We start from the raw sequence: 26191 nt of genomic DNA, 5'->3' as shown, positions 1-26191 counted from the left end.
CCCCCCGCCTGCCGTGCAGCCGCAGCCCCCCGGGCACCCTCTCTGTGTCCCCCTGTGATGCACTCTGTCTTCTTCCCCCCTCCTTGAGGCCGCTCTCCATCGTCTTGCAGCTTCCCTGCCGCTCTCTTCCGGGCAGCCCCCACCCATGCAGCCCCCAGCATGTGTAGCCCCCCACCCGTGCTGCTCTCCATCTCTGTCCATGTGCCTCTTGCACCCCCATGACCCCCCCACCCTCTGCACCTCTATTTAACCCCCCTGAAGCCACCTCGCCATGCATCCCCTCTCTCTCTGAGTACCTCTGCATCCACACTGCATCCCTCTCTCTGTGCTCAGCCTTGCTGGCTGCCCCCTGCTCTCTGCCCTCCTGATGCTGCACCCCAAAAATCTGTCTCCTCTCCCAATTGTGCTATGCTTTTTTTTTTTTTTTTCCCTTTAATATTTTTTTCCTTACTTCACCCCAAATCCTTCCCACAGCCCTTGACACGCTCTCAGCAGCCTGCAAGGTGTACCAGGAGGGCCATGCATGGACACCCGGAGTCCTGGTAGAGCTGGGATGCCCCCTATCCTCATCCACAGCTCCACTGCTGGTGTGTTTTTAGCCACTTTTTAGATTACTTATGTTCTCAGCCCATTTTTTCTCCATTCAGTGCTGGTTCCTGCCCAGAGGCATCTGAGCAGCACATGTGGAGTTCAATCCCGTGATGCTGGGCAGGATGTCTGGAGACTCTTCAAACCAGGTCCCAGCTCAGGGTGTTGTGAGTGATGCTAATACTGTGGGAGGGGTTTTACCCCAAAATGAAGGATAAGGGTTTGGATAGAGTGACAACAAAAATTGGAGTGGTTGAGTTGGAGGCAGCTGAGGATCTGTGCTGCTGTGAAAACTGAAGTGCTTCTGCTGGTGGCTCTGTGCTGGGCTGGTGCAGAGGGGCCACTCCACCTTGGATAAACCCTGTGGGCTCTGTGGAGGTAAAGAGCACCTGATGTTGTCCCTGTGAGTCGGGCAGGTGTTTCTACAGGGCATGAACTTAGTTGTGATGGACGTGCTGGGTCACTGCTCTGCTCCAGCCGTGGCCTGGGGAAGAGGTGGGAACCAAGTGGCATCTGTGCTGTGCTCTGTGCCACTGCTTGGAGTACTCCATGGGGGTCTGAGCCTGGAACAGCCAGACCTGGATGAGGAGTTCCCTTACCTGTCTCTGTGTGCACGGCACCAGTGCTCAAGGTGCTGTAGGAGGTGCTTTGTAGGCACCGACTTCTCCAAACCTGGGCATGGGCCGATCCCCAGCACTGTGGGCAGCAGGGCAAGGGAGGGGATTCTGCACCTCTGCTCTCCTCAGGTGAGACCCCCACCTGCAGTGCTGCTTCCAGCTCTGGGGCCCCCAGCATCAGAAGGATGAGGAGCTGCTGGAGCGAGTCCAAAGGAGGTCATGGAGATGCTCTGAGGGCTGGAGCACTTCTGCTCTGGAGACAGGCTGAGAGATCTGGAGAAGAGAAAAGAAGGCTCTGAGGGGACCTGAGAGTCCCTTTCTGCTCCTAAAGAGGTTCCAAGAGAACTGGAGAGGGAGTGCTGTCTTACATCTATTGCTGATTTATTAGAAATGCACACTTTGAAATAGTTTCCAGATGTCACTGTTTCTGCAGGCTTGATGTACTTTTTAAATTTGATTTTTTTGTGTGTGACTTTGGAGGAGGGAAGAATCCCTGTTTTACTGTGGAGGAGACGGTGACAAGCTCCTCCAACAGTGTGAAATCGTGAGATAGTTTGAAATACATTTGGAAACGCACCTTCAAACTGAGTGTCTTCATAGAGTTTATGGTGGATGCCAGGAACATTTTTTTTTTGGACCTCTTTCACACTCTGCCCTTCACCTCCCAGTCCCACCCATGCCCATCATTCTCACCCAGCCTGCAGAGCATGTGTTGGGTTGGGCTTCCCCTCACCCTTCCTCCTGGGATGGAGCACTTGGGGATTTGCTCATCCTCTTCTCCTTGGGAGCGCGGGGTCCCTGCAGTCCCTTCTCTCCTTGCTCCCACCACACCCAGGGTCCTTCCAAGACTGAGTTCAGCAGGGAGAGATTTTGACTCTGGGCTTCCCCCCATTTTTCTCCGCAGGCAGCTGGTGACTGACGGCTGCCCCGCTCCTGCCACGATGGCGACGCCGGACGTCAGTGTCCACATGGAGGAGGTGGTGGTGGTGACCACGCCGGACGGCGCGGTGGACGGCGGTGGCATGGAGGAGGTGAAGACAGTGCTGGTCACCACCAACCTATCCCAGCATGGGTAAGAGATGGGGTTGGTGCACGCTGAGGGGATGTGCTGGAAACCCTCCCACTTGTGGTTGTAGGTCGGGATCTAATCCCCCAGTGCTTCCTCCTGCATCCCTGCTCACTGGGGTGAGTATGTGAGTGAGCACAGTGGTGGCCAGGGAGTGTCCACTTCCTTGCTAAGGCTTCCCATACCCAGGGCTCTGCAGCTCTCTGTAGAACAGGCTCCACTCTTTCCCTCTTTTGAGGAGGGGAAAAAAGACCAACCCCAAATACCTTTTTCTGAGTGGATTTGGATGTTGGACTGGACACAAATCCAACTGGAACAAGACACCAGTAGCTAAATTGGTGTTTTTCAACTATTTATTTCATGGTAGCTTTGCTAAGCTCTGGACTCCAAGAGACAAGTCTGTCCACACCAGGTTGAGAGTGGTGCAGCTGAGCTCCCCTTCCCTGAAGATTGGGGAGGTTTGGGGTTGGCTGGTTTTTGGCTGAGCTCTGCAGGAAGCTCCACTGCCAACAATAGGAATGAGATGAGAGAGGTGTCCTTGAAACAATGTTGCCCTGAATGGAGAGGCACTGCTCAGAAAAAAACAGTGAAGGTCTGATTGTTCAAGTGCTGTTCTTCTGCCATTTTCTGCCTTTTTTGTTGGCATTTCACATTCAGGGTTGCTGTTTGTTCAGGTCTGGTCTGTTCAGTGGCAGGTTTGCCATGGCCAAAGAGCCTGGCTGGGACCTTGGAGGCCCACACGGAAATGGACTATTTGCTTTATTTCTCTATTGTTTTTTGGTTGGGACAGAGCCCAGAGACAGTTCTGTGCTTTGCTATTTCACTGGCCGGAAAATCCTAGTTCACACCTGGAGCTGCATCCAGGCAGGTTTGTCTGAAATAAGTAGGTGTTGAATGGCTGTTTATTGCTCTCCACAAGATGTTTGTCTTCTTTTCTCAAAGTGTCTTTGTGTCAGTGCCCTGGGGCTTTGGGCAGGGCAGAAAGTGACAGCTTTTGTTCCAGTCCTGGTGCCTCCCCTTGTGCTGCTCCAGCTGAGATAAAGCCCATTAATAGATGAATTTTTGGTAAAGAATGGGCAGGGACAGGAAGAGGTAAGAGCTGTTGGTGCTGGGATGGGCAGGATCTGCCCTCTCTGCCTCCACACCCTGGGTCTGTGAGTGTTTCCAAGACTTTTTCAATTCCCAGAAGAGCAGTCATGGTGGACCAGAAGGACTCTACTCCTCTTGTTTTCTGTCCCATGGAGAATCCCTTGTCTTCCTCAGTGGAGAAGCAGCCAGTTGTGACACTTGGGATGTGGCTACTTTTGGATGCAGAATGGTTCCTGGCTGTCATGTGGTTCTGAGCCTCTACAGACCCATGTGCAGCATTGTGGTGTTGTCTGAGAAAATCGATCATGGCAGAGGCTGGCTCAATCAGTTGGTTTCCTTTCACTTTTAGTTCCCTTCCTGTTTTTCTTTGGAAACCTTTTCTCACCCTGCCAGTGTCCCCTGAATGGTCAGGAGCAGGACGGCTCTACACAGCGCAGAGAGGAATGCTTTCATTTAGTTGCAGCTATGAGCAGACATGTCTTGGCATGTACAAAGAGATTCCCTGAGAGTTTTCCATGCATCTCTCTGCAGAAGAGCCTCAGGACTCCTCCATCATTCTTGGGGATGGTAGTGGGTTGATGGAAAGGATGTGAATTTTGGAGTTAAAGTAAAACTTGCCTGACTCCCTTCACTGAGCAGGACAGTGGGGCTGGTGGTGGGTGGCAGCATGAGCCACCCATGGTCTCTCTGCAGCCTTGGACAGTTGTCCCCTCCAGGTTCTGCTCCTTCTGGGGAAGTGTGGCTCTGGCTCCTCCCTTTCCCTCTGGTTTCCCTCTGCAGCCCCAGCTGGTGTCAGGAGAGCAGCTGCAGGCACAGGCTGGGATCCCTTGGTGTTGACTCGGTCACCACACACATGGGGAGCTTTCCATTTGCCTTGTGTGACACTTAAACCAAATTCAGCTTGGGGGTTGGTGCCTTTTTCTAGTGCTCATCTGGGTATGGGTTTGCTATTAAAATAACCCTCTATACAACCAATTGTTAAGTGCTTAATTAGTTCATGTGCTCTTAAGGAAAAGGCTGAGGGAAATGGGAAAATAATGATGAGCAAGAAGCTTTTCCTTTTTGTCTGTGAGAGGAGGCTGAGCTTGGTGCTCTGATGAAATGCTTGTATTTCTAATCAGCACAGGATTCTGGGGGAGACTTTTCTCTCTCAAATTTCCTGGCAAGTCAGGAGCAGAAAAGAAAGGAGACGCCAGCCTGCTGAGTTATCTGCACGTGCTTTCTTCTCTTCCTCCCATCTGGTTTATGAATCCTCTTGGGGAGGAAGATGAGAACCATTCTCCGCTGCCTTCGTCATGGCAACTGGCAAAGGCAGGACCAGCTGGGGGGCTGCACTGCTGGGACTTGGAAGGTGTTTGTGTTTTCCCTTGCATCTGCCTCAGTCTGTTTCCCTGGAATGGGATGGGAGAAGCAGCGTGGAGACACTCGCCTTTTTTTGTGGTTTTCTCTCCCCCACGTCCACAGCAGACACAGACTTCAGTTGCCTGAATTTTTCATACAAACTGGGAGTTGGTTTGTTTGTTTTCTTCTGGAGGTTTAAGGTGTGGTCTGGGTTATTCCTCCACATCCAGTTGTGCCTTTTGGTCATTTTTTGGAGCGGTGCAAATGCGGTGGAGTCCTGGAGGAAGCTCTGAAAGGTGCTGGCTTTTCTGCTGGGGGGTTTCTTCTGGGTAAGTTAGTAGAGATTCTTGATCTGGAGGCAGGTCAGGGGTGTGGGGTGCTGGGCTTTGCATGCCAGTAGGGGCTGCTTCCTCCAGCACCCTGCTGAAGTGCCGCTGCTGGCCTTTTACCTGGAGAAATGCAGGAACCCAGTAGCAAACTGATGAAAACCCCAGGTTTGAATTCTTCTGCCAGACTGCCACTTGTGTAATAATCACCTGTGTGCAAATGCCTGAGCTCAGAGTTTACCTTTCTGAGTCCTTTCACATTACCCCTCCCCATGCTCTGCCAGGGCTCTGGGCTGGTGGTCACTGTGGGCTGCAGAGGCAGAGTTGTGTCCATCTCCTTTCTGTCACAGCAGGAGTTGTCTCCCCTCTCTCTGGAGCAACATTTCCGAGCCACTCACCTGGTGAGGCTGAGCTGCCGCCCACACCATTCCTTATCTCTGTGCTGCTCCCCACCGTACCTGCCTTGCAGCTGCTGAGGGGAGGGATGCTTTGAAGCTGCAGTTCCACCCTGGAGCTGTGTGTTAGGAGGCCAGAATGGAAAAACCAGTTGCTCTTGAATTTCCTTGTCCCCGTGGCATCGAGGGTGAGAAATGTGGTTGCCAGTGAGTCACTAGGACTGTCTTAATTCATCCATGGTACCAAACTGAGGGAGGTTTCAGGTTTATTTTCTCTGTGGAGTCTTCCTAGGGAGTTTATATGCCAAAGTGTGTGAAAACCTAATTGTATTTTTTCCCCTGCCCCTGCAGGTCAAGCTTTCTGCAGCAATTAGTCAGCTTCAGTAACACCACCAAACGTACATCTTAAAAGAAGGGTAGACTTAGATTAGATATTAGAAAGAAATTGTTCCCTGTGAGGGCAGTGGGGCCCTAGCACAGGCTGTCCCATCCCTGGAAGTGTTCAAGGCCAGGTTGGATGGGGCTGTGAGCAACCTGGGATAGTGAAAGGTGTCCCTGCTCATTGCAGGGGTTGGAATGAAATGAGGTTTAAGGGTCTTTTCAGCCCAAACTATTCTGTGTTTCTGTGAAAACCCATCCGGAATGGTCCCTGCTGAGCACTGGCTGTGATATTCAGATGGGATCCATAAGGGCACCAATGTGGGCTTCCTCCCTCTGGGACCTGACCTGCAGAGCTGAGAGGGTGAGGAGCATGTCCCACATCCCAGCCAGAAGTGCCTGTACCCTCTGAGTGTGGGAAGCTCCTTGGAGGGGCTTGGGGCTCTGTATTGCTTGTAGCAGAGCTGGGATGGGAGAACAACAAGGGAGAGGGTGCTGTGCAGGACCCACTGTGTGACTCCATGGGCAAAGCACCCTGAGAAGACAGAGATCTCAGTGTGGGGACAATGATAGCCAGCTATTAATGAATATCATGGATATATCAAGTTCTAAGAGGCTCAGAGATTATATTGCAAGTGTCTGTAGCTCATGTTATGTTATCTCTGCTCACAGATCTGCTCTTGGGGTTTGTCCAAATCCATTATAGTGTCTCTGTGTCTCCTTGAGGTCCTGCTCCCTGGAGCATCCTGCATACCAGGGGATTCAGCCAGTCCATTGCCCAGACAGCAGCAGCATGTTTCACACATGTTTTTCCTGGGGAAATCTCAGGCAAAGCTTCCAAAGGCTGGCAATGACTTCTGAGCAAGGGGCTGTGCTGACAGCATCTCTCCATGCCAGCTCTCCAGCACAGGCTGGGCTGGAGGCAGATCCACAGGGCTGGGATAAAAGGGGAGGCAAGAGAGAGCTGGCCAGGCTGCTGACAGGGGCTTGCCTGCTGTGGGGTTCTTCATCTCCACATGAAAAAATGGAGCTGAGCCTCCCAAACCCAGAGCTGACTCTTAGCTCTTGTGGGAAAATGTGATCCAAGGGACTTCTGAGGCAATGTCTCCACAGGGCATCGGGGGTGGGGGTGGCACAGCCACATGGCTTAAGAATGCCTCTGCCTCTCTTCCCAGTGGTGACATCAACGAAGACACTCTGGAGACTGAAAATGCAGCTGCTGCAGCTGCTGCTGCCTTCACAGCCTCCACAGACCTGAAGGAAGCGGTTCTAGGTAGGTCAGCTCTTTCCATAGCCCCTTGGTGCCAGCTCCAGCACCCCAGTGTGCCACAGCCCTGTGCTGGTGTCAAATAGGGCAGTCCAAGCACTGTTGTGCACAGCCGCTGGGGCTCTGGGGGTGTTCTCCTGTGGGCCTTGGGGATGCTCTCCCAGCATCCAGGGAGGCTCGGTGACCAGCAGGGAGCTGGCAGTGGCTGGCTGGGCTGCTGCTGCCCTCTCCTGGTCCGGGATGAGTCCCTGTGTCCAGCCTGGCTCCAGAATTCCAGCTTGCCACGGGGATGTCAGTTTTGCAGCAACTTGCTGGCTTTGGTTGCAAGTAAAAGCGAGTTTAGGAAGCAAAGACTGGTCAGCTGGGCTGGAGTTGACTTAAAGCCAGTTTTACTTTAAACCCAAGAGTGACTCCACCCAGATAACATCATTCTTTTTTTATCAAGAATGGATGACATCTCATATTCCCTGTGCTCAGCTGCAGCTGGATTTGCATAAATCTGCCTGTGCTGTTTTGCCTGAGAAGTTCGGGTGTTTGGAGGTTTTCATAGCGAAGTGTGAGTGAGCGGTGGCTACAAACCCCAGCACACCCCAGCATGCATCATCTACTTTCTTTTTTATTTCTGGATTTCAAAACTATCATTACATGTGTGGCACTCAGGAGCTGTGGCTCATGTTTCTCTTTGATCTGTCCCTTCCTCTGATCCCTGTGAGAAGTGAAGATGGCTGAAGATGAGGAGAGTTTGGAGGCAGAGATTGTCTACCCCATCACCTGCGGGGACAGCAAAGCCAACCTCATCTGGAGGAAGTTTGTGTGCCCTGGGATCAATGTGAAGTGTGTGCAGGTGAGAACAGAGAGCCCAGCACTAGACTTGTGCTTTCCCCTTGCCCACATTGTGAGGTGACCTGGCTTGTGCTGGTTGTGATGAGCTTTGATCAGCTGCTTTGCATCAGAACCATGTCATGGTAGGAAAGGATGACATTTTCCTGGTGCTGGATACCTGATATTTGTCCTGACTAAATTGTGTAGTTCTGGCTGGAGAGATGGTGCCTCAATTTAATGTGTTATTGTAAATCTGAGAAATTTGGCTACTTGCAGTGTCTGCTTAGTTGCAAAGTTGATAAGTTTGAGGAATGTATTGACTGGGGACCTAGGGAAGAGTTGCTGCTGCGTCCTGGGTAACTTGTGGTTAAAATTTGCATGAATTCAGGAACATGCCATGAGTGAGTCATTGCTGGCATTTGTACACAGCCTAAACAATACCCTGCTGGGGGAGAGTCTCCTTGGGCTCCCAAAGGATAGTCCTTGGCCTTTCCAGCAGAGATGATCTCCTCTGTCCATGAGGCAGAGGACAGATGCTGCTGCCTCCTAAAATATGTCCTCTCTGCACTGAAGCCCTTGTCCTTGTTCAGAGATGCAATTTCTCATGCAGTAACAGTGAGTTGCTCTGTGTTGGTCAACATGGCCATGGAAAAGAGGAGGCCTGGATTTAGGAAGTCCTTGGAGATGGGCTGTAAGGCAGCTCTTAAGAGGACTGCCTGGATCATGGTTGGACTTGAGGATCTTGGAGATGTTCTTCATCCTTAATGATTCTATAATTGTGTGATCCTGCAGGTTGCTGTTAGGTCAGCATGTGGGTTCAGGCACAGCTGGGTGTGTAGGGCAATAAAAGAAAGGGAAGAGTTGGCACAGTGTGTGCCAGCTCCCTGAAGCTGGTTTGCAGTAGCAGTGGGTGTGCACTGCCAGAGAGGCCAGAGGTTCCCTGATACCAATGGTTGGGCTTGGGAGCAGGAGGTCAAAGACCAAATGGGCTTCTTCCCTCTCTCCCATGGGGCATAAGGTGCCCCTGGACCCAAATGTTAGCAGTGCAGCCCAGCTTTCACTGAGTCCACTGTTGGTGGGAGTGTGAACAGCTCCGTGCTGTTAATGATACTTTGCACAAGCTATGGGTGTTTTCCCAGCTGTCCTGCCTGAGCTGGGCACTCCCTGCACCCTTAGCTTGGAGCAGCTGTTAACTAGCCATCTGTGACAGCAATGTTTGGCTTTAATTTTTCTAACTTGGGCAGTGTTCTCTGGGGCGGGGAGTGCCTGGCAGCCATCGGTTCTGGTGGTGTTCAGTGGCACACGGAGACTGCCGGGCACCAGCAAACGCTGCCAGGCTCCAGCTGAACCCTGCTCACAGGGCACTCTTGGCTTGTTTATGGCTTGTGGCACTGATGTTGCACCCCTGCCTTTTGCAGTTTCACGATCACCTAATCAGCCCCAAGGAGTTTGTCCACCTGGCAGGCAAGTCAACCTTGAAGGATTGGAAGCGGGCGATCCGGATGAACGGGATCATGCTCCGGTTAGTCCCTTCCCTTGTGTCTCTGGACACTTCTTTCTGGGGGATTATGGAACAGAACCTTTGGAATGGCAGTTTTGCTGCTGAGGGAGCAAATGAACCACTAAATGTCTGAATGACATGGTCCCAAATGTGGTCGGTCCAATGGCTTTGTTCTGTCCTTGTGCCTAGGGAATAATTTGGGGCAAGAAGTATTTCTCTAGTCTTTTTAGGGCTTGAACCACACTGAGTTTCCAGCTGGTGTAGGGACACTGGAAATTTTAATGGCTGTTGATGGGTGGGCCATGCTGTCTGTGAATTCTCAGCATGACCCACCAAATGAAATCAGTCAGGTCATCACCAATGTTCTGGTTGCAGCACTCCTGCTTGACATCACTTCTAAATAAGTCCTTGGCAAAAAAAAAAAAAAAAAAAAAAAGCTGCTTTATTGCAAGCATTTCTCTTCTCTAGTATTAACTGCAGTAATTCAATTCCTCTATGGTCCTCCTGAACACCAGACTGAGACTGTGATTTAATTAAAGTCTTTCTCTGCCTTTGGGCAGGATAAAAAACAATCACCTCTTTCCTCAGGAATTGTCAGTGGTTTTGTGTTCTTTTCACAGGGTGACATTGCCTTTCCCTGTACTCTTCTGCTTTAATGCAGGCATCTCCCGAATTCCTTTTAAGCAGCTTTTGCTCCACATAAATTTTGCATAATAGGTTTAAGCTTTGTCAAGGCAGGGCTTTGAGAAGGGGGGAAAAAAACTTCAGGGGAATGTCTGAAGGCAAACCCAGCATCCCATGGGAGCAAATCTTGGGAAGCTTAGGTGGGTGTTGGCCAGCAAGGCCTGGGAATGTTTTGGAGATAATGTTCTTGGATTGGAAGATCCCGTGTTCATGTTGTCACTCCCTTTGAGACGAGAGACCTGATTTTAGTTTATAAATAGGGTTATGTCCTGTCTCCTTTTGTGTCAAAAAGGCAAGAAGGAAGCTCCCTGTGGTCTCACTCTGAACTGAGACTCCAGCTGACCCTTTGGCTGGGAGCTGCAGCTTTGGCAGGGATGTGCCTTGGTGGGACCAGATGGGGCTCTCTCTTCCCTTTCCTTCCTCAAGAAATGAGTTAATCAGTTCCCATAAGGGCTCCTGTTGGCTCTGCCTGCTCTCCTGGCATTTTGGGACTCAGAAATTTGGGGTGAAGGCTGCCAGGAGCTGCATCTCAGAGCTCCTAGCTGTTGCTGATGTCCCTGTCCTTGTGCTTGCTGCCTCTCTTTCAGGAAGATTATGGACTCAGGAGAGCTGGATTTCTACCAGCACACAAAGGTCTGTTCCAACACCTGCCGGAGCACCAAAATTGACCTGACTGGAGCCAGGGTGTCCCTGACCAGCCAGACATCGACAGAGTACATCCCTCTGACTCCTGCCTCTGCCGATGGTATGTGCAGCCATTCCTCACCCTCAGCAGGGCCTTTGATGCATCAAAGCACACAAATGCCACATAACCGAGGTTCCTGTGGCTGCCTCGTCTCTGGAAGTGTCCAAGGCCAGGTGGGACAGCACTTGGAGCAATCTGGTCTAGTGGAAGGTGTCCCTGCCCATGGCAGGGGGTTGGAATGAGATGAGCTTTGAGGTCCTTTCCAACCCAAACCATTCTCTGATTTTATGAGTTTGACCTATAATTACAAACAACTGTTTCATTGGAAAGTGTTCTGATTTTGAAATACTTCTATATTTAACTCCTTTTGCCCCTGAGCATTAAGAACATCCCCCAAAGTGCCTGTGGCATCTCTGGAACAGGATCAGCCTCTTGGTTGGCTCTGCAGAGCACCCATCCACCACATCCTGGTATTGTGGTGGGGAAGCTGATGCTGATGCACAGCAGAGCCCACTCCAAGCCCCCCCTGTTCAATATGAGCTCACCAATGGGAGATGTTTGCCAGCTGCTGGCCAGTGCTGCAATAACCAGAGCCCTGAAAGCCACGGAGTAAAGGAACAGAGGGACTGGGTTTAATAGCTGCAACTGAGCATTCCAAAGGCTCTGCACAGCTCTGTGGGGCTCTGGCCAGGTTCCCATCCATCCTACTCCTGCGCACAGCATGAATGACGCCTGTTCCCCAGCTCTATGGTAACAAAACTGCTGAGATTTGGCAGAGCTGGAGGGAAGGAGGGATCCCCCCCTGCATCCCTGTGCAGTGCAGGGCTGCTCTTCCCTTGGAGGCTTTAGAAGCCCTCAAGACAAACGGTGGCTGGGTAAAAAGGGCTGCCAAAAAAAAATTAGACTCGAAATCTGTTTGACTTTTGCTCTGAGCAGTGCTGGTATGGTTACAGGGGGGAATGAACAGGAGGGAAATGCTGCTCTCAAGCATGTGTCCTTGTGCTGCAAAGGTTGCAGGAGCAATCCCTGGGGATTGCACTCTAATGTAGGAAAGTAAGTACAGCTGGCACAGCAACCACTTGGGCGTCTCTGTTCAGCATTGAGATCTGCATTCAAACAGATGTGATCCTGTATAAAGGAGAAGTCAGAAATGCAGCAAGGGAATGCTTCCCTTGGAAACAGCCTGTGAAAATACAGGGAAAAATCAGGAGCTGGGAATTTTTTTCTCTTCTCTTTTGCTATTGGTTGCAGTGAACGGATCCCCGGCTACAATAACCATAGAAACATGCGAGGATGCCAGTGATTGGACCACCAGCATTGGAGGTATGGCTTGAGATCCCCCAGGGCTCACTGGGTGGAGATGTGGGGAAAGAGGGAAGCAGCAGGGTAAGCAGCAAGAAGGACCCTCTTACCAGAGCAGCCTTGCATGAACCTCCACTGGGATTATTCCTTCGCTGCTTATGGAATAGCACAGTGTTCATCCCCTGGCTGCACAGCCTTGGGATGAAGTTGTTTCCAAGCACCAACATATCAAAGCCAGGGCCAGATGCAGCTCTAGGGCAAAAAAAATCTTATCAGAGGGGTCATGAAATCATTCTCCTTGGCTCTACTGGCTGTAGCAAAGTGTCCTATTGGTGTGGGATGAGGTCAGGAGAGCATATCCTCCTTTGGGTCCATGCTCTGGGTGGGCTTTGCCCCAGCCCCGTGACCTCAGGGGTCTCTCCCAGCCTGGCAGGACTGCCCTCCAGCAGGGGTGTCCACAGGGAGCCCCTAGCAGATTACCATTAAACCCTGCCAAAGATTTTGAGGTTCTCCCTTGCTTCCTGTTTCTCCAGATGACACCTTTGCTTTTTGGCAAGGTCTGAAGGACAGTGGTCTCCTGGAAGAAGTGATCCATGAGTTCCACCAGGAGCTGGTGGAGACCATGAAAGGCTTGCAGCAGCGAGCACAGGATCCCCCGCTGCAGCTCGGGGGTAAGGAGCTGGACATGGGTGGTCGGTCATCTTGGGAGAGGAGCTTGTGGACTCTTTTATCCTTAGGGATGTCTGGATAGCATGATAGGGACATAGCTCATAAAAAATATTTCTGGCTGATTGGTGAGGCTGCATTTGGGGATAATTCAGGTGACCTCAGTTCTCCAGTTCCTCATGCCTGTGGCTTCCTCTCTGCTGGCTCTGGGTCTGGACAAATGCTTGGCTTGGGGACTGATGTGGAATTTAGGCCATTGGAATAACGATGCAGCAAGCGGCTACTGTGCCAACAGATTTCTTATCACCCCTGCTAGGCAGGAGACAACTGTTTACATGCCAGTGACCTCCTGCCCTTTCTCATGGCTTCTGCCTTCTCCTCTTCCCCCCCAGCCTCTTTCATTATCCTCCTGCAGATTTTGGCTGTCTCAGCTGGACGTGTTTGTTGTCGGGTGGTTTTTGCCAAGCCACAAATAGTTTGCGCAGGGAATTTTGCTTCCTCAAAGATTCTGTGTCTTGTTTTTAAGATGCTGTTTTACTCAACAACGTTGTCCAGAACTTTGGGATGCTGGATCTGGTCAAGAAGGTCCTGGCCAGCCACAAGTGCCAGATGGATCGCTCAAGGGAGCAGTACACACGGGATTTGGCAGGTATGTCCTGGACACACCGGTGTGGCACTGGACATCGCTGCCAGCGCCTTTTCTTTTGGGCTGAGAAAGCAGGGGTTGTGTTAAAGCTGGTGTTTGTTAAACCAGCCACACCAGGCACTGCCATAGGCCTCTGGGAAGCTTGTCCAGGATCCAGGCTGAGCCAAATCTCTTCTCTCTCCAGCTCTGGAGCAGCAGTGTGACGAGCACCGCAAGCGAGCGAAGGAGCTGAAGCACAAAGCACAGCATCTCAACAATGTCCTGATGACCCTCACACCCGTCTCCGTTCCCACACCTCTGAAACGCCCCAGGCTGACCAGGGCCACCTCTGGACCAGCTGCCATCACCTCCCAAGTCCTGTCCCAGCCAGCACAGCTCGCTGTCACCTCTGGCATGCCAGTGTCCCAGGTTGCCAATCTCCCTCTCGGCAAAGTGGTCTCGGCCCTCCCTCCTTCGGTGCTGGGGAAGAGCCCAGCTCAGCCCCCCGCCGCCAGCTCCCCGGCCTCCCCTCTGCTGGGGGGGTACACGGTGCTGGCCTCTGCCGGCTCCACCTTCCCCAGCACGGTGGAGATCCACCCGGACGCTTCCAACCTGACGGTGCTGAGCACGGCTGCGGTCCAGGACGGCAGCACGGTGGTGAAGGTGATGAGCCCCTTCCAGCTCCTGACGCTTCCAGGACTTGGCACAGCCATCCAGAACGTGACACAAATAGCTCCCAGTGGGAGCACGGTCGTGACTGTCCCGTCCGGTGCCACCGAGGCTGCCGGGGACGAGCATGCTGCCGCCGCCATCGAGGTGACCGCAGTGGCTGATGAGGCGGAGCAGAAGTGAGAGGGGGGACTTGCCTGGAGGGACGCTGGCCGTGCCACTCTGGGGGGAACTGCCTCTTCTCTGGCTGCGCTGTGGGACGAGGAGTGGTGTCATGAGGGGCACGGGCTAACAAGACTCAGAGCAGCTCGTGTTGGGAGCGAGGAAGTTCAGGTCAGAGGGAAGGAGGGGGGAGGAAGGATGCCTGGAGAAGGGAAAGGCAGAAATGCTCTGCCTTGTTTGGAGGAGGGAAGAAAAAAAAGCTTATTTTTTTATCAAGCTTTCCTCCCCTATTCTCTTGGAATAGTTTTCCTGCTCTGGGTCATCAGCCCAGCCTTGTTGGCACAGCTGGAGCAGCATCCATCGGAGAAGTGGGCAGGAGCAGGGAGAAGGCCGTAGCAAAAGGAAGCTGCCAAGGGGGTCTGGTGTGCAGGGAGCTGGCTGCTCCCCATTCCTAGGGGGCTGCAGGAGTGGAGAGGGATGCCAAGAGCAGGTATTCTGTGGATGTGTACAATCACTGACACCAGGAAGGGCTCTGGCAGCATGGGCACAGGCCCTGGGAGGTCGGGTGGTGTGTGTGACACCGGTTTTGGGTGGCAGAAACAAGTGGGAGCTATTCAGACAGTGGACATGATGGTTGCCCTGGTCTGCTGAGGAAGGAGCAAGAACAGAGGAACCCACAGGGCTGAGAAGAGCTGTGACTTCTGAGGATTTAGGGTCTTTTTCTAGTTTTCTCAAAAGAAAAAATAAAAAATCCATTCTTGGGATTTTTTTAAGCCAACGGCGATTTTTAAGCAAAGCCCTGGTTGGGAAGCTCGTTCTGCACAGCAGAGCTGTGCTGCAGAGCGTGCAGAGCTGAGCCCCACAGAAGTGCTCAAGGAACTCACACTTCCTCACAAGTGGGGACCCTGCTGTCCCAGCATCCCGTGGGAGCTGGGCACTGCCATTCCCTCCCTGCTGGGTTCAAGCAGCTGTTCTGTAACGGGGTGGTCGAGCCCCCAGTTCTCCTTCAGCCACCCCACTCACTGCAACTCTCACCAGGTCCCATCCCAGGGCCTGTGTGTCTCACACTGTCTCCGGCTGGAAGGAGTCGGGTGCTTGGAGTGTTGGGGTTTCTCCAAACTTGATCTGGCAACAGCAGCAACAACAGGTCACTTTATTGAGTAATAAATATTTTTTTGAAAGAATGTGGCTGGTTTGTGTTTTCTGTGTCCAGGTATGACAGCTGCGATTGTGAAATGGGGCTATGGCAGGACAGAAACACACTTGGTTAAATATAAATGTCCATGTCCTCTGTTCCCTCTGGCCATGGGTGTGCAGGGAGCCTGAAATGTGGCTTCAAAGTCTGGGTGTCCATGGCACAGCTGGAACAGCCTGGCTGCACCCAGTGCTGATAACCAGTGGTCCCCAACCTATGTTTAGAGGAGTTCTGACACGTAATCAGGAAGAAGTGATCTATTCCTCTAAAGCATTAGATTTTGTTTCGTTTTGGCTGAGACTCAGCTGGGGCTGCAGTTGGTGAGGAGGAGTCCTGCCTTATCAGAGGTTTTTCCCTCCCAGCTGGCTGCTGCTGAGATATCGCTGTCATATCTCTGTACTTGGGACAGCAGTAGCGTGTCAGACCGAGGACATATAAAGGGTTGTGATCACACTGAGCTGCCTTTTGCCTCTCCAGCGTGAGCAGCAGTGCTGAGCCACACCTGAGGTGTGTTTCCAGCCCGAATTCCCTGTGCTGCAATGGTGAGTGAATGTCCCTCTGCAACACAGGGTCACCTTTCCCCAGCAGGGCCAGACCTGGAAAGCTGTGGTGCCTTTGCCCAGCCTTGGAAAGCTGTGGGTTGAGCATGCTACTCCAGCCATCTCTCCTTTGGCCAAACTCATCCAGGTTGTCCAGGGGCTGTGGGAGGGGGAATGTTCAGGTGGAAAGGGAACAGACCTCCTGGCTCCTCTTTAAAGGTACCTGAGAGATGGCACTGGAGCATGGGCTGGGGCAGGATTTTGTGTCAGCTCTGTGTTGGTGTGGTGCAGCAGTGGGCAGCAAGAGCTGGGGCAGAGCGGAGCAAGCAGGAGGCAGCAGCTCCCCTCTGGCTCCATGCACCTTTACCTGCCCTGGAGACTATAGATCACCTCACCGGCAAAGCATTCCCAGCGTGGGTGCACTTTGCCCGGCAAAGCAGCTCTTCCTTGGGATGTAAACAGCTCCCCAAGCAATAAAAGCTCGACAGGCAGATTTGGGCTGGTGCAATTCTCCCCTCCCTTTGCAGCAGCTCTCAGGGCAGCCAGACATGGAGGTGCCGATGGGACAGCCCTTTCTCCCTCGAGAGGCCACCTGGGATGTTCAGGGAAGCCCCGGTGATGTGCTCCACTCCTGGGGTGGCTGTGCTGCTCCCGAGTGTGCCGCGGTGCTTCCCTGCCCGGCAGAGCCCAGCTGGGGGCTTGCAGAGCCAGTGGCTCGTGGTAAAATGAGGGCTGAAAAGGAAAAGCAAAGAGGGGAAGTTGTCTGCAGCGAGTTGTATTATCAGTGTCTGGATGAGTGGCCTTGGGCTGGATGCGACCGTGGGCAATTGGGCAACTTTCCCTGGCCGGGGGGAAGTCCCATGTGAGCCTGGCAGTAGATCCTGATCTTGCAGCCCTGGTTTCAGCAGGGAAAGCACTGCTCATGGAGAGCACATCCCACCTGTGGATCAGCTTTTTCTCCCCACGGCCCTGTGACCTGGGGCTCTGCAGGGTGGAGCCCCAAGCCCTTCCCAGGGGCTGCACCCATCACTGGGGGCTCCCAAGGCTGCAGTGGGTGTCGTGCACCCCACAACTGGGACACTGCTGTGCATCCCAGTGGGTCAATCTATGCTGTGAGCCTGTGGGAGGACTGGGGCTCTCAACACCCATTCTACCAGCCTGGTGCTGCCAGCACTGCCTTCCTGGGGTTCCTTTGGGTGCTCAGTCTGAGATCTGCTCCCCTTTCCTCCCGTGGGGAGCCCAGGACTGCTCCACTCACAGCCGGGGTGAACTCACACCCAGAGACAAAATTACATAAGGGCTGCAGATGACTCACACCAAATCCCTGTTTTTCCCTGGACTGTGTGGTGATGGAGACTCGGCCACTTGCATTTTCTCCTCCAGGTATCCACACACACAGGAGCAGTGTTTGGGAAAGGGCAGAGGCTCCCACTTCCAGCAGCACCGCAAGCAGAGCCTTGCCACGGTCCTGCCTGGCACCTGCCTGCGGGGTGCGGGGGAGAGGGGGCTGTGAGACACAACCCATTCCCCACTCTCTGCGTCTCTCTGGGCACCTTAGGGCTGTTACCGGGACAGGAGATGCTCCACCATCCTCGCGGGAAGGCTCTCCCAGCTCCCAGCAACTTCCCCGGAGGAGCTGGGGGTGTGCAGCACACAAAGGGCAGCGTGTCTGGCGCTGGGGAGGGGAGCAGCAGCGATGGTTTCCTGGGGAAACCGCACCGTGACTGTCGGCCGTGTCGCCGAAGGAATGGAAACCGAAACTCAGAGCTTTCGGCTCGGCGTTTGTTTGTCTAAAACCGGCAGATCCTGGGTTTCGGCTCTCCCCCGCCCTAATGCTGTGGATGTGGTGACGCAGCTTTGCCTCCTCCCTGCTCCAGCAGCGGCTTCCTGCGCTCTGCCGCCAGCGATGGAGGGACGGCAGAGCCGGCTGCTCCCTGGGCTGCTCCTTCTTGTGTGTTGAGCAGGGCCGGAAGCTTTATATAATACAGTGAAAGCTGTTTGCTTCTAGAGCTGGAGGGGAAATATCCCACCTGTTAAATCAGTGAAACCTCCAGATATCCCACCTGTAAAACCAAAGTGTAGCCTCTGTGCCAAGGCTGCTCCGCCTGGGTGAGCTGAGCACTGCCTGTCCTGGCTCGGGCACCTCAGGGGAATAGTGCCAGGTATTTTGTTTGTTTTTCCCTGCTGTCTGACGCTGTCACAGAGACCTTTGCTATGGTTTAGAGTCAGGGCCACAGAGAGGATGATTCCTGCCCCAGGCAGTAGCAAATGGGGATGGACTCCATCACTATGGAACACTGATACCAGGGCTGAGCCTCGCTTGGTTACCCCTTCCCAGGCAGAGATGTGGCCCTGGTGCTGCTCAATCCATAGCAGTTCCCATGGCAGCTGCAAAGGGCAAAGCTGGGAAGCCCTTTCCTGGGTGGGAACACAGGGACTCCGTGGGGTCAGACCCTGCTGTGAGGCTGAGCCACCCCCTGCTCCTCACTGACAGAGCACAGAGTGCAGCAGAGCCTGGCATCGGTGGCCCTGTACAGGTGACCATCCTGCCATGGGTCCAGGAGTGACCAGGAATGCCTGGTCATTTTCCACCCAGTTCTCTGCTGGGATCCATCCAGTGCCCTCTGCTCCAGGGGGGTCCATTCAGCACCCACAAGCCTGGGCTGCCCTACTCCTCTTCTTGGTGGGAAAACCTTTCTTGGCTCCCCAGGGTGCTGGTGGATGGGAGCAAGGTGAGAGCTCCCTCTGAGGCACCCAGTGGCTTGTGCAACTGCACAAGCAGGAAGGTCAAAAACATAATTTTTCTTCCTCCTTCCACTGGTGTTGACAAACGTGCCAGAAATCGGTCTCTGCCCCTCCTTCCTCCCTGCTCCAGTGCCATGCCCCACGGGCTGGCTCTGTGTTTCCTCCTCCCATTTGCTTTGAGGAAAAACTTTTGTCGCTAAGGCTGGTTTTGTGTTGAGGTGGCACCACCATGAACGACGCGCCCATCAATCGATGGAAGGATTGAACAGCATCCCTGTCAGCAGGGACACTTTGCCTCTGATTTTTTACCTGAGATTTTTTACAGCCACTTGTAGCTGGAGGTGTGTTCCTTTTCCCTGGCTCTTTCTGAGGCTTGCAGCTGGCTTCTGGCATGACGATAATTCCATTAAGTGGGAATGCTGGGGCTTGACCGCAGTGTTGGGCATTTGATTTACAGGTCAGGGCTTTTCTGAAGCCTTGTGTCCAGACTGGTGAGATGCAGCTGCTCTTGCAGGTTCCTGGGGCTGGGGCTGTTAAGAGGAGCTTCTTGGGATTTTGCTCGGGTGCGTGTGTTTTGGGGTCAGATCAGGTTGCAGGGTTTGTTGGTGCTGTGTTCTGGTTCTGCAAATTTGCGCCATCACCAAACCGCACCGCGGGAAGGCACTGCCCAGTGCTGGGATGAGGTGCTGAGCAGTTGTGGGATGGGTTTGGTGAGGTGCGAAGGGGCTGAGAAGGGGGTCCACAGCCCGTTGGGGAGGATCCCCCACTCCTCGGGCGCTGAGCATCGGCTGATGGAGCTTGTGTGGTAACACGTGCCCACAAACTGGGGTGCGGGACCTTGCCCCCGGCTGTCGGTGCTGCCCCACGAAACACGATGCAAATGAGACTCGGCTGCTGCCGGGGGTGGATTTGGGGTTTGAGTTCGTTTTTTGGCTCGAGGCTGAACACTGCAGCGGGTGCATCGCGCCAGGCGGAGAACCGAACGGAAAACGAAAGTGATGAACAGAAAGGAGGGCAGCGCTCTGCCCCCCACTCCCGCCCCCCCCGAGCCCCGTTAAAAACGAGGCTGCCGGGGAGGCCGGGCCGAGGACCGGGACTGCCGCTCAATATTCGCTTAAAACTCCGGTGCCGCCGCTCCCGGCTCTGGACCGAATGTGAGCGCGGAGAATCCCGACCTGCTGCAGGTGAGCCGCGCCCCCGGGAGCGGCCCCTGTGCGCTCGGGGGGGACAGGAGCGGCGGAGACTCGGCCCCGATGCGCGGGGATGCGGGGCTGGGACGGAACCGGGCTGGGAGCTTGGTACCCGCAGGAGTGCCCGTCCTGCCGGCTGCGCGATGTGAGCGGTGCCGTCCCGCCGGTGCCGCTACCGGTACCGACCGGCTCCTGCTGCCCTGGATGCCCGTGCCCGCTCCCCTTGGTGCCCCTTCTCCCCGGTACCGGTCCCCCCACCCCGCTGCCCGTTCTTCTTGTCCGGTGCCGGCTCCCCGCTCCAGGCGGCGGTCCCGGTGCCGTTCCCCCCCGCCAGCCCGGTGACCGTGCCGGCTCCTGCTCCCCCCGATGCCGGCGGGCGGGGCGGGGCGGGGCCGCCGTGATGCAATTTCCGCGAAGTCCGGCCCCGGTTTGAATGCAGGGAGGCCCTAGAAGCGAAACTGCCGCCGGCGGCGAGTCCCCGGCTCCCCGCGGGTTCCCCCACACCGGCGGCGGCGGCGGCGGTGAGAGCGGCGGGGGGCGTTCCGCGGATGGGGGAGCTCCGGGGATGGGAGGTCAGCGGAGCGCCCTGGGGGGCTGCAGGACCGAGGGTGCCCCCGGTAGCCCCGCAGCGAGCCGTGGGGTCCTCCAGGGCGTGCGGGATGCTGCAGGGAGTGCGGGGTGCGCATCCCGCTCAGCCCCATCCCCGGCTCGCAGCATCCCTGCCCGGGCTGGGAGACGTTCGGGAGAGGATGGTCATAGCCAGGGTGCAGGTTTTGAGGTGCAAAGCCCCGTTCAGAGGGTGGGGAGAACGCCAGGGATGCACAGTGCTGCCTTCGGTGAGCGGTCCCCGAGAGCGATGTTCTAACCCTGCTGCCGCCTCTCAACTCCAGGGATGGCATCTGGGAGCTCCCGGTGAACTTCTTACAGTTGGATAAAAGCAAATGCAGCATCCGGGGGTCCACGTGTCTCGGGGCTCCGCACAAACTGGAGGGTCTGTGCCTGCACACACACTCGGGGCAGTGGTGTCGCAGCTGCCACTGCAGCAGCCAGGCTGGTAGTGCCAGCTCTTGGGTGGGATGTGGAGTGAGCTGCCTGGCTGAAAAAGGCTGGGAAATGGGGGCGCCAGGAACTTTGGAGGCTGTTTTTGCACTGGAGGGAGTTTGCAGAGAGGTGCGGTTTCGGTACAGCCAGGAGGGGTGGGGTGGCACTGGCCAGCATCTGCCAGGCAGCCCCATTCCACCGTTTCCAAGCCCTCCCGGCCAGCCCGGCTGCACTGATCGCTGGCGGGGTGCTGGAGGTGCTGGGAAGGTCTCGCACTGTTGCTCTGAGTGCTGCTTGTAGTTGAGGAAGAACTTCCAAGGGGCAGTGCTTGGCTCGGTCCGGTGACCGTGCTGTGGGGCTGCAGCCCCCCGAGGCACAGGGTCCCCGTCCCCATTCCTCTCCCAAATACTGATCCACGTCACTTGCTCTGATCGAGGGGCACTTGGCTTACTCCAGCGTAGCACGTTGCCCAATATTCTGTCAATAATTAATGAAGCAAAGAGCTCAGAAGGGCCGCCTCCCTCCTGGTGGGATAGGATGGGTGCGGAGCACCAGGATGCAGGGGAACGATGGACATTTCTCTACCACAGCCGTGCTTCCCCTCGCCATTTCCAGGGAAATGTGATTATCTCTGGCCACAGCGCTGCCCTGCAAGGCGCCTGCCAGGGACGATGCTTGGACACAGCATGGCCCGGCCCTGACCCAAAGCGTCTTCCTGAGCCCGGAGGAAATGCCATCGGCGAGGCCATGGTGTGCTCTGTTTGGGTTTGCTTTGCGGCAAGGCTGGACCAGAGCTGGGCAGAGGGTGCGTGGTGTGTGTTGTGGTGCCTGGGAGAGAGGCAGAACTCACCCAGATGGGGCTGGGGGTACAATAAACCAGCCTCTGTCTGTCATGGGGACTTGGGACCCATCAGCAGGATGCAAGCGGCTTAAATGCCAGGCTGAGCTTTTCAGGATCAGTGTAAAAAAAGGTTGTTTTTTCTTGAAATATACAAAATTCAGCTTGTAAATCATGGTCTGTGGCTTGCTGGTAAATACTGCTCCCCATCCACTCTTACCTTCCCTGGAGGTAAATTTGGATTTTGCCCTGTTGACATGAGGTTTTTTCCCAGTGGGGCAGCTGTCTTGGGGCGCACCTCCCCGAACTTCCTCATGCCTTGTGTCCTCCCTCCACCCGAGCTCCGATTGCAAAAGTTTCCTTAGCTTTTTCTTTCTTTTTTTTTTTTTTTTCTAGTATAAGAGTGCTGTAGAGAGAAAAAAATCTTTAATTTGGCGTCAGCACTAGTGCTGTGCAGAGACTTTGAGCGGAGTTTGCACTTCCCCTTCCTCTTCCCTCCCACCTCCAGACCCAGAGCATGTCCTGGCAGTTTGCTCAAAATCAAACGCCTTCTTAAAAAAATAAACAGCAGGGGAATTGACCCTTTTAAAGGTGGAATATTCCCTCTTAGCTTTTTCCAACTGGGATGCCCTGCCTAGGCATGAATTCCAGCGGCACCCTGGCTGTCCAGCACGGTCTTTATGGGCAGTTCTTCAGCGTTTAAGCGGGTGGGTCGGTGCCGGCGGTGCTGCAGGACCGCGTCTCCCACGAGCTCTGCGGCTGTGGACGTGCCGGGACCGGGAAGTTCGGCTCCCTCTGCATGGAGCCGAGTGCCGGCGAGCAGATTTCTTTCTCTCCGGTGTGTATGAGTGAGGTATACCGGAGTTTTCAGCAGTTACGGTGTTGCACAGATGTCGCACACACCCTGAGCTTGAGCGCCTTTCCCAGGAGGGCTCGGCCGGAGGCGGAGACTTCCAGAGGAAGGAAGGTGGAAGCGCTATCGGAGGGATACCAAAGCGTTCCCGAAACTGCAGATGTCAGTTCCACTGGGAACGTGCTGCCCTCGCCAGCTTCAAAGGAGCTGAAAGGCTCTCGGCGGCTGAGCGTGACCCGTGTCCCGCTCCGGGCGATCCCGCTGTGGAAATTCGGGAACAGCCTGGCCCCGGGTCCCCCTGCCCTGTGCCGAGCTCCCGGGGCAAGCTGAACCTGCGGTCCCGAGGGATGCTCCCTCTGCCCTGGGGTCCCGCTTAGCTCCAGTCCATCCCTGATCTCCCGAGGAAAGCCGAGTGGGAATGCTCCCTTCGAGGAAACAGTCTCCCCACGCTCAAACAGGAGGGATTTTGACCCCAAAAGGTGCGGGTCTTTTTTTCTCCTGCAGTCCAGCCCTCGGAGCAGGCTGTGTCTCCCCAAACTTCTGCCTGGTTCTCAGTGTCTGTGGGTTTTTCTGGTACTCACAGCCTGGAGAAGTTTGACAGGAGCAGCTCCAGGCTGTCTGCAGCCCCCACCAGCACCGTGCTGTCTTTGCTGTCTTTCTGGGAATCAGAGGAGCATCCCTTGATGCCCTTGGGGCATGAGACAGATCGTTCCACTCCCCCTTCTCTCTTTATAGGTGCTTATTTTCAAATTTTCCCGAATTGTTTCATTCCCATGCAAAGCATTTTATTGGCATCAGGCAGCACCAGAACCTCAGCTGAGGCTCCAATTTTTCTTTTTCTTTTTGTGGTAGAACCAGAACAAAGAGCTCCTGACCCCTGAACTGCAGAAAGTTTTATTCCAATGACCATGACCTTGTTACAGCCAGAGGACAGGAATACTCTGGCTCTCTGCTGGCCCCAGCCAGCTCAGGGTCACTGCTCTTCTTGCACTGCCAGCCTGCACTGAGTGCTTCAAGTAAAGGTTTGGAAGTCACAAAGCTAAGTCTGGGTGATTTAGCTCTGAGTGCAGAGCTCGTGGCGTGGCACGTGACCCCAATCGAGCCAGCGCTGGCGTGGGAGTGTGCCACGGAATCCCACAGCTTCCCGAAGAGTGCCAGGCTTGCTGCCAGGCCTTGAGAGATAAACTGGGCGGGTGTTTATCCACCGAGCACGTGTCTGACCTGATGCACACAGAGGAGCAGGATTAGGTGACTCCTTCGTGGCTCAGCAGCAGGTGGATGCTGTGACACTGGGATGGGAGGTGAAGAGCTCTTTAAGGGTATGCTGGGAATGTGGGTGATGCTCCAGCCACTTCCAGCTTGGTGTTTGTTGTCTGGAGCTCCAGCTGGAGCAGCAGCCTCAGCATCCCTTTCCCACTTTGCCCAGTACCCTACTTAACCTAGAAGAGAGGAAAGGATTCTTAATTAAAGGTGCAGAAGCAATGCAAGGTTTGCCTTCCTCCTCCATTGGACCTCAACCACAAATCCTGCTCTTCCCTGGCATTGCCAGAGAAGCAGTCTGTGGCGGCTGCTGGCCAGGAGCCCTACTTGGGTGCTCGGCATGAGGCTGGTGGCTTTCCTTGGCAGCACACTCTGCCCACAGATGTGCTCGGGCATGTTCCCTTCACTCTGACCACGTGGCCCAGCCACCAAACCCTGCAGCATCATTCCCAGGAATGCTCCTGGCCTCTGGTTACCCAGGAAACTGATGGCAAATGCCGGAGCTGTTGGCTGGAGAGGGCAGTGAGCTGTGAGTTGCCTTCCTCGCCGCCAGGGCCGAGCTCTCCCAGCCGGATGTTTACTGAGCTGTCAGATGGAGAGATGCCGGCAGGCCGCTGTTCCAGCATGCCCATCTCCCAGCCTTGGGTGCTGCATCCCAGGAGCAAAGAGGGCGGTTGCTTCATTAATTAATTCCAATTAATCTTTTGTGCTACGGGGCTGAGGGGCTGGAGCTGGGTTCCGCCTGCTCAGCGTGGGGCTGCCTGGCCAACTCAGGGAAGAAAACAGGATAAAGAAAGTTGGCAGGAGGGACCCAAGGTGGGGCAGGTGCTGGCAGCAGGAAGTTGGATCGTGTGTCCATGGTCTGGGGAGATCAGTGGCCGTTGTTGGGACTGTGCTGGGCCCTCTGGAGCAGTCACTGCTTTGCCACTTTGGATGGTAAATACTGATGGTCTATGGGGACACTGGGGACCAGGCTGAGACCTGGGAGCCAGCACCACTCGGCAGCCTGATTGCTGTGCAAAACACTCCCCTGGGTCCCGGGCTGGTGGGAGAGGGTGCCAAAGCCGAGGGTGCCTGGGTGAGGTTCCTGGCTGTGCCGGTGCCTCTGTACACCCAGCCAGGGATTGTCTGATGTTTCCTGATAGGTCACTTGTTCCTTGTTCCTTTGTCAGGCTTCATGAGCTCGCACCGATGACTGGCAGGTATGCAGTGAGCTAGGACAAGGCTACTTGTTCCATGGCACCACCTCCCCACGGCGTCACCTTCTAAGATCTTCCTGCCATTAATATTGCTCCGCTCAAGCTGCAGCCGAAGATGCCCACGGCCAACAGCCCAAAGGTGCCACTGGGCAGCCTCCAGCAGCAGCTGGAGCTGCTCCTGGTCTGCTCCAAGTGCAGCGTGAAGGAGAACGAGATCACCTACCACCCGCGGGAGGTGGAGCACAAGTGCATGTACGAGATCCTGCTGGCGCGCTGCCGCAGCCGCAGGAGCACAGCATGGAGGAAGGTGTCCCGGCGGCCCGGCTTCCCCAACCCGGCGCGCTACGCCGTCTGCAGGTACTACGTCATGGGGCTGGGCTGCAACAGGCACAAGAACCAGTGCACCTTCGCCTGGAGCGCGGAGGAGGCCATGGTCTGGAACTTTGAGAGGGAACATCAGCTGGAGCGGCGCTGGCTGAAGGCGGCGGTGCTGCATGCGCAGCTGGGGGGCCACCCCGCTGCCACCCCCACTGCCAGTGCTGCCGGTGAGATCACCAGCGAGTTCGGGGGGTGCTTCCAAGAGATCTGCAAGCGCTGCTTTTTCAGCTGCCCCCAACGCATCACAGTGGGCGGCCCTGGGTGGCTCTGTGAGTCCCACCGCACCTGGGACCCGCTCTTGGTGCACGTGGTGCTGGACAGCCAGAAGAAGCAGCAGTACACGGCCATCCGGCCCTGCCCCGAGTTCATCGAGACCCTCACCTACTGCCGGTTCATGTCCCGGGGCCGGCCCTGCAGGCACGGCCCGCAGCGCTGCCAGTACGCGCACAGTGACGTGGAGATGGCCGTCTGGGAGGCCGAGAGGGAGCACGGCTTGCTGCGCTCCGACCTGCTGCCATCCGCGGGCGCCGGCAGCACCGATGGCAAGCCGGCAGCGCCCGCGCCCGTGCACTTCTACTGCTGCATCTGCCTGGTGACCTGCGGCTCACAGGAGAGCTTTGAGAACCACTGCTCCTCCATCGAGCACGTGCAGATGCTCTCGGCCGACAGCTCCATGCAGTGGGTTCACCGCGCACCGCCGCTCGGGCTGACCAAGTTCTCCCTGTGTAGCAGGTAAGGTGACCAGCAGGGAAGAGGGCAGGAGCTGCTGG

The 26191-nt window shown here is 55.2% G+C and overlaps 2 protein-coding genes across 6 annotated transcripts in view; both read left to right on the top strand.

Annotated features, from left to right (window-relative positions):
• The first annotated feature begins 61 nt into the window (after positions 1 to 61).
• GMEB2 (glucocorticoid modulatory element binding protein 2) lies at positions 62 to 15367 on the top strand. 3 transcript variants are annotated; one of them, XM_019008675.2, is made up of 10 exons: positions 62 to 587; positions 2110 to 2277; positions 6976 to 7073; positions 7781 to 7911; positions 9308 to 9411; positions 10662 to 10819; positions 12011 to 12082; positions 12595 to 12732; positions 13254 to 13376; positions 13558 to 15367. In XM_019008675.2, the coding sequence occupies exons 2-10, from the start codon at positions 2147 to 2149 to the stop codon at positions 14202 to 14204; spliced, it is 1602 nt and encodes a 533-aa protein (XP_018864220.1). In that variant the 5' UTR covers positions 62 to 587; positions 2110 to 2146; the 3' UTR covers positions 14205 to 15367. The 3 variants fall into 3 exon arrangements, with proteins under 3 accessions (XP_018864220.1, XP_015502650.1, XP_015502652.1); XM_015647164.3 differs by having other exon boundaries at positions 64 to 587; positions 7784 to 7911; XM_015647166.1 differs by lacking the exons at positions 62 to 587; positions 2110 to 2277 and having other exon boundaries at positions 6988 to 7073; positions 7789 to 7911.
• Positions 15368 to 15781: 414 nt separating this feature from the next.
• HELZ2 (helicase with zinc finger 2) overlaps positions 15782 to 26191 on the top strand; it is a 29949-nt gene continuing 19539 nt past the window's right edge. Inside the window, exons 1-2 of one of the 3 annotated variants that reach the window (XM_015647141.3) lie at positions 15782 to 15920; positions 25017 to 26153. In XM_015647141.3, coding sequence (XP_015502627.1) covers positions 25159 to 26153 — 995 coding nt within the window. In that variant the 5' untranslated portion in view covers positions 15782 to 15920; positions 25017 to 25158. Of the gene's footprint in view, positions 15921 to 18753; positions 19004 to 20290; positions 20374 to 25016; positions 26154 to 26191 lie in introns of those variants that run through there. The other 2 variants (XM_015647144.3, XM_015647142.1) reach the window with 2 other exon arrangements.

This window comes from Parus major, chromosome 20, assembly GCF_001522545.3.
Source record: "Parus major isolate Abel chromosome 20, Parus_major1.1, whole genome shotgun sequence".
Classification (NCBI taxonomy): Eukaryota; Metazoa; Chordata; class Aves; order Passeriformes; family Paridae; genus Parus; species Parus major.
This window is presented reverse-complemented; position numbering and strand designations above follow the sequence as displayed.